Source organism: Fundulus heteroclitus, chromosome 12 (assembly GCF_011125445.2).
Source record: "Fundulus heteroclitus isolate FHET01 chromosome 12, MU-UCD_Fhet_4.1, whole genome shotgun sequence".
Lineage (NCBI taxonomy): Eukaryota > Metazoa > Chordata > Actinopteri > Cyprinodontiformes > Fundulidae > Fundulus > Fundulus heteroclitus.
In genome coordinates, this window is record NC_046372.1 from 37,779,616 (window position 1) to 37,790,704 (window position 11,089).

Sequence of the window (11,089 nt, forward strand, 5' to 3'; positions counted from 1 at the left end):
TGCAGAGACAGTCAAACTCAAAGCAAGAGCAAACCATAACGCAAAACATTCAACGTCAACTAAAAAGTTGAGGTTAAAACCTTTTTGGCTAATTTACAGCAATTTAAAAAAGACTTAATCACGCACAAAAAGCAGTTCTGAACTCTTGAGAGACATGAGTGAGGCTTTCATCCTTTTATCTGAGCGGCGGATGTTTCACCTCAGCTGCAGCCCTGATTGGATTAAAATGGATTAAAGACTAGTTTCAGAAACAAGCCACCTGGAATGCCCCGACATGGACGCAGTCAACCGTCTATTAAAACTGACGGACATCATTTCTAATCAAACTAATCGCAGAAAACCATCAGAGGAATTTGGGAGCACGGAGAGCGCGGAGGTGGTTCGGGGTCTCTGGAATGCAGGGTCAGCTAAAAAGGAAAGGTTGGCACCAATCAGCTGAACTTTCTCTGGCTACAACATAGGAAGCAATATGCTGCTTGAATGACTTGTGGGATTTCCTGCTCCCGTCGGCAGCGATGGCTGATGATTTTAGGAGAGTCGGGCTGGTGGACTCACTGCGATAGGAGAACAATTTTAATTCTCCTGGTCGAAGCCCTCCGGTGGAGGATCCTTTCATTCTTAAATGAGCCACAGACAATCGGCATGGATTAGCACTTGGGAGCCACAAGGGTCACTGTGTCATTCAAATGAGCTCCACAACATTTAGCTTGAGCGTGATGCCTTTAATGGACAAACGTAGTAAAAACCAAGAACACCGATCTCTATCGTGGAGCCATCGGTACTAATTCGTTCGCGAGAAACTCAGAGCAACAAGCTGCCATTCTGTCTTTGGTGGAAGAAGTTTGCTGTAACTATGTATTGGTTACACAACGCTACATCTTTAGTAACAGTTTGTCTGCTTACTTGAACTCATATTGAGAGTGTAGTTTTTTTATTTATTTTTTTAGGTTTTTTTTACAAACTTAAGCTGCCTTTTTTTATATTTTAGTAATACTATGTATGTGAAGACTGTAAAAACAGAGAATCACTGAAAGCTGGAAAGCTCTGACCTGCTGAAACTAATGTTGCCCATTCTGATTGCTCTAAAAAGACTATGATGATTGTAACAATTTGAACAGGATCCAAAAGGTTTTTACAGAGCTTCATGGCATGAGCTGCCGTTTAAATGTGGTCTTTGATTAATTCTAAAAACCCATCCAGCCAGCCCTTGCTTTCTGAAAACTCCTAAAATGGTTCACCTTTGACTGATAGAGCCCTAGGCACTGTTCAGGCTTTTAACTTAACACCTTTTTTAACAGCAGACGTAGTCTAAGCTTTACAAAAAACAAAACAAAAAAACTCCAACTCCATTGTGTTTGTTATGCACCCAAAGCAGAAAGACGACAATCCCTTTATAAATGATTTGTTCATCGCAAGTCATGTGATTAACGCAACATTCACTCCCCTCACATTTACTCCAGCTATCATGCAGCCTTGGTTTCACCGTTTTAAAAACAAACAAAAAAAAAAACAATGTTGACTGCAAACGATGGAGAATGAATTCTCAGAGTAAAGCCAAGCAGCTTTGTTCAGCGTTCCTGTTATCTGGTTTCTGCCTTCCCAGCCTGAATGAACCGCAGAAATAGAAAATATAGTTTAAAATGTGTGTTCTTTGCTTGCAACAATAATGGAAGAAAATTCACCCCATAGTCGCCCAGCTGTAGCTGAGTGGGCGATCATTAATCCACCGCAGCAATTCAGTCGGGTGACATCGAACAGTTATTTTTGGGTTTATTTCAATGTTCATTTATCACTGAGATTAATGGTTGAGATTAAAGTGAAGTTACATGACGGGATAATTTTATTTAACTTTAATTTCTAACTAGAGCGATGGAGCTCATTTGGGAATTAATGATTTACTCATTTTTAATATTGATGCTGGGGAATATTGCCTAATTAAAGAGAGCAACCCTGACCGCAAATATGTTAATATGCTCCTCTTCTTTTACACAATAGTTTGAAATCTCTGTAATCATTAACTGATGGTAAAAGCTTTACGGGCAAAACATTTTTTTAAAAACATTTTTAAAGTAAAAAAAATATATATATATATACACTTTGATAGAAAAAAATTTAAATGGTTAAATTTTAAATTAAGTGAATATTTTTACATGCAACTGAAGTGATGATGGAGATCATACGAAAAATAATCGAGATTAGTCGACTAATTGAAAAGATAATCAGTAGATTAGTCGACTATAAAATGAATCGTTAGTTGCAGCCCTAGTAATGACTAAATTAATCTCCTATGCACGGAGGAAACAGAAACTCTCCTTTACGCCTACCTGCTTTGCTAGCCTCCGCTGGCTAAGCTAGTGCTAGCAGCCTGCTAAAAGCTCGGTGTAAATTAGCACAACAAGCTTTGATTCATCGTATCTTTTCCCGAAGCGATCGTGTGAACGAGTGTGACAGATAATGAATGACACGGCACGTTTGTACCATGTTTTTAACTTTTTAAAACCAGAACACAGATACAGCGTTGTGGATGAAGGCTATGTAGACAAACTGGAGCCGGATTCCTGATGCCCCGGTATCCCACAATGCAGTGCGGTTGTAAGTCACTCTTTCAAGCACCATTAAGTTTATTTTTTTTCTGTGTTTTCAATGGATATGGGTCTCTAGCATAAAACTGGAGAGATTAAATGTAACACAGAAGACATCCAGACAAAAACATCATTTATACGAGAATCAGCAAAGATAAGCTCCTAAGTTTCTGTCTGGAAAACAGTCGTCCTCTCAACCTTGGCAGAGCAAAACTAAGGAGGGGCTTTTTTCTCAGCTGTGATAAGGTTTCCACAGAAAGCAGAGAAGTTCAGGAGGGCTTGACCCCCTACCCACGCACACACACACACAAACATCAATGAACTGAATTTGTTTAGCTAAATTTGAATTTGTTCCCTTCTTATGGGAACAACACACAACAATAAAAGCAAACAATAGCAACAATGCATCTCGCATGAAACAAGAGTGTCTCCCCATAAGCATTTAGCTCCTCCAGCAAAGACAAAAGTCAGGCTACCAAATGCCTCTGCTGCGATTGTTCGTCGACAGCTGAAGCCATCCGTCACCCAGCAGGGAGGCGGGGGTGAAGATTCCCTAGCAAAATGTCAGGGGGGGGGGGGAGTGAGAGAATAAGCATAGACACACATAGACAGTACCTGGCCATTTGGTGTTGGAGAGCTGGGTGGAGTGCAAAAAGCCTCAGACTTCCCCCACTCGGGTGAAAATTTATGGCTCACCTCAGAAGACAAACGTTCTTCTCAGAAAACGTATCCTTGAGGATAAGGGAAGGTTTAAAGTAGCGTCCTTTCTTTAAAAAAAAAAAAAAAAAAAGGCTAATTTATAGTTTCATGGCAGTTAACTCCTCTTAGTGACAACAAATACCTTTTCATTACAAAGGAGGAGAAAAAGCAGGGGCTGCTAGGTAGTGGAGCTGCCCTCGGGCTACAGATGGGAGTCATTTACTCCTCCCGGTCCCCCTGCTGCCTTCAACACAGCCACACCAAGTTTATTTTAAGGCCCAGAGCCCACCAGAGACCCTCGTTCTTAATGGCTTCAATTATAATGCTGAACTTTATCATATTCTTTCGCTAGTTTCCACTTCCGAGTGCCGAGCATAAACATCCAAGCCCATCTACCCACAAGCCCGGGCAGCTATTACGCTGCTGGACGGCGTCCAAGAAACACATTTTTAAGGATTTGATTACACCGCCTCTTCCCCCCCCCCCCCTTTTTTTTAAAGCTCAACTCGTGGAACTGGCCAGTGAGGCTAAATTCTTCACAGAAATCGTCAAGCGGGCCAACGAAAACAACAACAACGCTCAGATAGAAAATCTGATAGTTAAGTTTTGATTTGAAGCAATTCCTAATAAGCCCAGAAAAGGTACCGGGTTCGTTTAATGCAACGTCACAGACGGGAAAGCTGCAACCAACGCAGCAAAGCGCACTTAAATAAAACACACATCAGGCAAACGCACAGGCACGCTTATCAATAGACCGGCTCCTCAAGGCGACAGCAGAGATAAGTTGGTCTAAAGTTGGTTTAACGGTGAAACTAGGACGGGGGCAGGGGGGTAGCCTTGTGCAAAAAATAAGGCAAACTTACCATCTTCTGTGTTAGCAGGCCGGCAATGGGTCCTTAACACTTGGGTGAAGAACGTCAGAAACAGAAGTGCACTTGGCCTCATCAGCATCCTGCTGAGGGAGCTACAGCTGTTGGCTTTTACTCGACTGGAACTCCATTCAGATGCCTGGGACATCAGCCGCACCTCATTCACAGCGCAACACTGTAAAGAAACCCAGAGGAAAAAACAATGAGTTGACGCAAATATCCGCAGGGAAAACATACACACAGCAAAACCTGGGACCAAAAAAAAAAAAAAAAAAAAAAAGACGTTTACTGAGACCTGACAGCTGAAATATGCCAGCGGTATGAACATAGAGTTCATGTCGCTGGGCCGGCCACGTTTGGGTTCAAAACTGCTAAAAAGATAATTAAAATCTTCTACTATACAGCTCCACTGGCAAAGAGTCCTGTTAATGCGGCACTGGACTCCGTGACGTCCGTCCTGCACCTGTTGCTGCACACTGCTGGTCAGGAGGCTACAAAAGGCTGCAACGCACTTCCCCTGGTGAGCAGCAAAGGGAAAATTCATCTCTGGTCACCAAAAACACAGAGTCATGGTGTGAGGAGTTAACAAGACGGAAGTTAGAGTCGCTTTGCAAACACAGATGGTGAGCTATGAATAACTGGGGATGTGCGAGGGCTGGGCAATAAATCGAGATTTAAAAAAATATCGAGATTTTCTTAAAAAGACCCAAGATGAGACTATATGGTTTATATCGAGGTGGTCTGTGTTGCGTTAGAATTATACTTTTATGTGTTCCAGTAGGTTGTTTTGGAGCCGTTTGTCATATTTATCTACACCTTTTTGTTAAAGAAAAGCTGTGAGGCATTTGGGATAAAGCTTTGATTCAGAGACGCCTTTTTATAATCACTTTTTTAAAAGGAAAAACACATCGACATGAATATTGTACATCGAGATTCAGCCTAAAATCATCGAGATATTATTTTTGGTCCATATCGCCCAGCCCTTAGCTCTACAATTATTCTAGATTTTCATGTTACTGTGAAAAGTTATGATCATCCAGTGAAACAAATGATCAACTGACTGTTTGGGAATGGCTGTTCCTTTAATATGTCGGAACAAATCTTCCAGCGCCGACCCTGTAAAAAGTCACTAATAAACAAATGTTTTTAGGTTTAAAATAAATCTGATTGACTGTAACTATTGTGAAACACTTCCCAGTAGTTTCACTGCTAAATGTAACTGCCCTCGTTTGATGTATGTGTATGTTTTTTTTTTTTTTTATGAATCTTGAGAACAAAACTTGTTTTTGTAAAGCTAGGACAGTATGCAGCCATAGCTCTGTAGGAAGGACTGAATGAAGCTGTCTTTTACTCGCGGCTCTACGTCCATCTGCTGGAAATTAACGCAATGAAGTCATGGTAAAAGTTGGTTTTAATTTTGGCACAAATACTGCTTTACTGTAGACTATCGTACCCAGTTATCGTACCAGTCCATGCCGGCTCTACTACTGTAAAGACAGCAAATACTTTTTGCCAGTGAATGGATTCTTTACCCTCCCAAAAAAGAAGATAATACTCGGTTTGTCTGCAGTTTTCACTTTAAAAAGTACAAAACCAATAAGAAACTGCCGAATTTGCTGAGACAGCTTTGGAAAGATAAAGATTTAACCCGGGAAGTCTTGGACTTAAAGGCAGTGATTAGACTGTGTAACCGCTTTTTTTTTCTCCCCCCCTCAGCCTTAAGGGTTAAAGATTCCTGGTCCGCTCTCACATGGGTGACCCCCATCATGCAACATCTGCTTAAATCATTACTCCGGCAGCATCTGTCTACAGAGCTTAACGCCTCGCCCAAACCGACGTGCATGAACCAGTCATCCTCCTTAAAAACTGTTGCGACAGATAATTAAAGAAAGGAGATATCGAGCCTAGTTCAGAAAACAGAGAAACGAGAGGTGCCAGGTCATCGTTTCCACGTCGACACATCAGTCACTGAAGAACTGTTTGTTTTTGTGCCCCCCCCCCCCACCCCCACAGAAAATGAATCACTACTACCGTATGCTCTCACATGATTTCTAAAAAGCTCAAGCCTGAGATCAGAGTTACTCAAATGAACTACGGAAAATTCAACAAATTCTTCCCAACAACAACAACAAGAACATGTCTGGGTTGAAAAAAAAACAAAAAAAAAAAAAAACTTGATTGACGTCTGCTCACAAAGTCCCCGTACAGAAGCAGCTGTGGAGGTAATGGCTTTCATGAACGCTCCTCTCTGAAACACTCATTGTGTTTCCCTCCAAACCAATTCAATTTCGCTTTCCAAGAACGGCCCAGTGTCGCAGCAGCTGAGCCGGGTCGAGGAGGGGGGTCCGCCGGGGATAAAGAAGCTTGGTCATCGCCGCTCTGTAAAGCTGTGAGTCAATGTTTGGTCCCGCTCCAAGAAAAAGCGCGTCTACTGCCACACAGGAGGAACCACGAAGAGGAGTGGGCCTCAGCTTCTCCGGCCTTCCTCGCCGCACCGGCCCCGCGTTTAAAGACGAGGAAGCAGGTTCTCTGAGGGCATGTTTGCTCATTTTCTCCTCCGAGGGCCGCACAGGCCAAACGCGGACGCTTATTTGCTAGATTGATAAACCTGAAGGAGGACCCACAGGTTCAGGCTCGCACCAGATCAAATATAGCGGAGATTTATTCGTATGCGTTTGTGTTAGAAGAGCAAATGCTCCATCGCAAACTAGTAGGAATTACCGCCAATGAAAACCAATCAAACGTGGTAAATAAAACCTGCCAATGGTGACTTCGATTTTCTCTTTGCTTTTTTTTTTTTTTTCTTAAGTGCTCTACACTCGTGATTTTAAACCCAAAACATCTCTGCGTATTTGTCAGTAGCAGTCAATATCCCAGCAACAGGTCTCAATACAGCATCAGTTGTTCAAAACGTCAGCCAAACCAATTAAGAGTTGGTAAAGAAATGGTTAATTAATTAAATAAACAATTTGATTCGATATTTAACTGGATATAAAATAATACATTTAAGTTAAAAAAAAAAAAAACAGGACTTTATAAAGCTCTATAAAAGCTTTATAAAAACGTTATGAAAACGTTTTCAAGACTAGATTAAGAGTTTACCGCTGACTAGTTTAACTAAAAGTCAAAGTTTCATTAAAAAGTTCATATTGAAAAACTGACCTAATGGTGGCTCTTCACCTTTTAATATATAACTAGGAAGCGGGAATTACTACCAACACGTTACCCTGTATAAACTACATGATTTTTGGTAGTTTTAAAAGAAAATGTGTTTTTTTTTCTTGGATGTATCATTTACACATAATTTAGCCATAGCTTACAGATAGACAATATCAAAGCAGAGACCCTTCAGATTCCTCAGAAAGGTGATTTTCTCTTTGCAAACGATGCCAACGTTTTCTGGGATCTACTAAAATGTTTTACTTTGATGCTTTTAGGCACCGACGATCACTGGATTATTAGTCTCTATGTAAGTAGCTGAAGACACTGAAAACCTGAGAGTTCTGCTGCACCAGGCCTACGAGCAAGGCAGGGGCTTCAACTGCAAAACAACAACAACAACAACAGAGCACACTTCTGGAATACAAAGCCCTGAAACCCAGAAAACCTACGACTGACACCGCGTTACCAAACCGGCAGATCGTTTGGTCAAATCCCATAAAAACACGACAGTATGGCTCTGGACAGCCGGCCAAATAAAAAGGGGTTAGACTAAACTGATCAGAGCATGCGTGACACATTTAGCCGCTCTCATTATCCAAAGACAAAGGTTACAGTCCTAACCCATCACACGGCCCGCACCATCATTACCATTCACCGCCACCCATGCATAAAATTCCTCAGCTCCCCAATCCCGTACCCCTGCCTGCCCCCCCCGCCCTTCTCCTCTTCGGTTTGCACTTGTAGCGAGCAGCAGGCCGGCCCGCACACGGCTGCAGCCCACTGGACACAAGAGCATCAGACCATTCTCCCCGAGGCTCCTGTTTTCACAAAAACACACACCTTCCTGCTCTTTTTTTTTTTTTTTTTTTTCCTTCAACCCCTTCCAGCCCCACAGGCGGTAGGTAACAGGGGTCCACCACCAGCGCGCCACGGCAGCATATCAGGCGTCATGTGATTACACTAAAATGTAGAGACAATCGCTGGCCAGCCAACGGACACTCTGCCATTAGGTTCGCCACTCGAATCTTTTCTCAGTGCTGGCAAGGTTGCAGAGACAATCCGTACGAGTCAGACGCCATACTTAAAAAGGAAGGGGGAAAAAAAATAGTCTAAGATGCTGAAATCAGATCAAAGGGTAGGAACTGTGACCGATCAACGTGTAAGAAAAATAAATCCATACATACAGAAAACCCCTATTATTATTATTATTTTCTTCTGTGACTTTATAAATATCGAATTGATTAATACTGCATATTCTTCAGTGATGGTATCATGGCTTTGGTTGACTGTATCTGTAATACTTTATCGGCTGGTTGTGCTTTTCTTTTTACATCTCTCTTTGCAGGTGAAGAAGCAGACTGAGGATGCATCGTACTCTCCCTTGTTTCTCCTCTCTTTCTTTCACCTTTTCTTCCCCTCTTCTACCTTCTTGCTTCAGTGTCCATTTAACATGAAATATTCCCTGCATAGATCATAATAAAGCTACTTGCATATATAAAATCAAGCGGAGCACTACAGTACAACGAAAGCGGTAAGGCTCCGCTTGTGAAAGTAGAACCTGTTGGGCTCTTTTTGGCATTAAGACAACAATTCTTAATGCCACATTGCCAGACAGGACACTACAAAAAAAAATAATAAAAAAGAAAAACAAATGTGCTCGTATAAGGTTTATGTCGAACACAACATTTAAACGTTAAAAAGGCGCAGCCAGGTAAATCACAGGGCAAAACTATTTCTCGCCTCTTATTATACATGTGTAAAAGAAATAAAACAATAAAAACTTTTCCCCCCCACCCCACTGATGAAGTCCCTGGCTCTCCAGGCCATGCATCTTCTCGCTCTCCTTTTACAAACACCACATTTAGAGCTTTGCATAACATCAGGCCCAGCCTTCATTACAGATGTTCCACCGATCAACCAGAATCATGCACCGACGTTTTAAAGAGGCACAGATCTACCATTACTGTAAAGTAAAAAAAAAAAAAAAGGGGGCCTTTTTTGTTGCAAACCTATAAAAATCATTGAGGTTTTTTTTGTCTTTTTTTTTTTTTAAAGGGGGCCTCATTGGTTAGATCCAGCAGCACTGGAGGCAACAACCAGCGTCTGGGGGCTCAAAACTTACAAGCATTTACAAGCAGGGAAAAGGATCTGGTGTGAAAATCCGCCTGTAAAGTGACTTTTTAAAAAAGGCAAACACAAAAAGCTACAAGAATGACACGCTTGAGACCAAAGCCTAAAGTCAAATGCCAACATTCGCTCACTATCTCACTAAGGACCGCGGCTCTTTCTCTGACCCTCTGGTTTCAGCAAATAAGTCCCTTTAACAGCATTAAGGTGGCCGACAATGGCTAAGCCCTCTACCAGGTAAACAAACAGCAAAGCCAAGCGGAATCAAAGAGCGAGGGAAGCAAACTAGCAGCTCACCTTGGCGGCGGGGAGCTGCGAAGCGGCCAGAGTCGGTCAGAGGGAGAAGCGACAATCCTGAGCTGAGATTGGAGGCAGGAAAACTTCCAGAAAAAAACAACAATAAAAAGGCGGCGTGTCCAGCTTTTAGAGTGCGGCTCGCTCACAAAGCTCCGCTGCCTCCAGCTACAGACTTTTAGCGAACTACTTTACGCATTTCTCAGCCAAAACTTCCAGCGATGGACGAAAAGAATGCGGCTCCAAGTCGGGGCGAAAAAAAAAAAAAGAAGGTCAAAATTGTTTTTATTTTATTATTGTTCTAAAAAGCTCCGCTTTGTAAGTTTTTTTTTTTAGTTATTCCTCGTAAAACACGCCGTTGTATGTCTTACCTAAGCTAATCAGGTCCGAGGAAAGTAAGCGGGTGCAGCTTTTTTTCCTCCTCCTCCTCCTTTATCCCAACACGTCTCGCACGCGATGAGATCAACGCTCCTCACTTTGTAGAAAACTGCGTCCTGAACTTCTCCAACTCAGGCCACCGAAACACCCCCGGAGGAAAATACCGCTCTTCGCGACGGAAAGTGCCACCTAAATTATTCTTGAGAAATACTTTTTGACCATTCCTGGCAAATAAGCGCTATTCCACAACGAGAGAGTCCCCGGGCAGCTGCAGACCTCCCCCTCTTAAATCTCAGAGTACTCATGCATATTCTCCCGCAGCCAAGGCACCGTGGAGGCAGCGCGCACACCTACAACTTCCGCTTTCCTTTTTTTTTGCAAAGTAAAACTTTTTGTCACGCGGGCCAAAATCAAGTCAAGTCAAATTTACTCAAGGACCAAAATTATTATTTAAAAAATAGTTTACAAAAACACTAGAAGTTATTTTGTGAATTTATTTCACCTACTCTACAAAGTAACAGCATGCTATATTTAAATTAAGCAGTCGTCATTGTTGGAAATGGATGTTTAAATCATTGTAGATCCCAAACTTAAAAAAAAAAGGTTTTGCGCATTTGCCTTGTTAAGCAATGGTCATCCAGGTATCAGATTCTTTTGGGCTCAATTTAATTTAAATAATTATTTTGTCTAGTCTCAGCGATAAGAACATGATTTGAGGCAGGTATTCTTTTGAAAAGGATGGGTATATTTGTTCAACTTTAACAAAATAATATATATATTTTGGTGCCCCAAAGGCTGCATTTGAGTAAAACTCACTGGATTCGGTCCTATGATCCTGTTTACTAGGGGCGTAACAGTTCATCAATCCACATTGATATTGAAATACAATGGTCAAATCATATCTGGGTTGCTGCTTTTTTTGTGTGTGTTTTTGTCATATCAGTATAAATGATAGTACTAGATAGGCAGAGGACATCA

The 11,089-nt window shown here is 41.8% G+C and overlaps 1 protein-coding gene across 5 annotated transcripts in view; it reads right to left on the bottom strand.

The window, feature by feature from the left end:
* Positions 1-10,418, bottom strand: part of fgfr1a (fibroblast growth factor receptor 1a) — a 36,008-nt gene extending 25,590 nt beyond the window's left edge. For 3 of the 5 annotated variants that reach the window (XM_012866252.3, XM_012866253.3, XM_012866250.3), the window contains exons 1-2: positions 10,105-10,418; positions 4,145-4,325 (exon numbers count right to left, since the gene is read on the bottom strand). In XM_012866252.3, the coding sequence (XP_012721706.2) occupies positions 4,145-4,298 (154 nt within the window). In that variant the 5' untranslated portion in view covers positions 4,299-4,325; positions 10,105-10,418. Of the gene's footprint in view, positions 1-4,144; positions 4,326-9,736; positions 9,977-10,104 lie in introns of those variants that run through there. The other 2 variants (XM_012866254.3, XM_021318392.2) reach the window with 2 other exon arrangements.
* Positions 10,419-11,089: the final 671 nt, after the last annotated feature.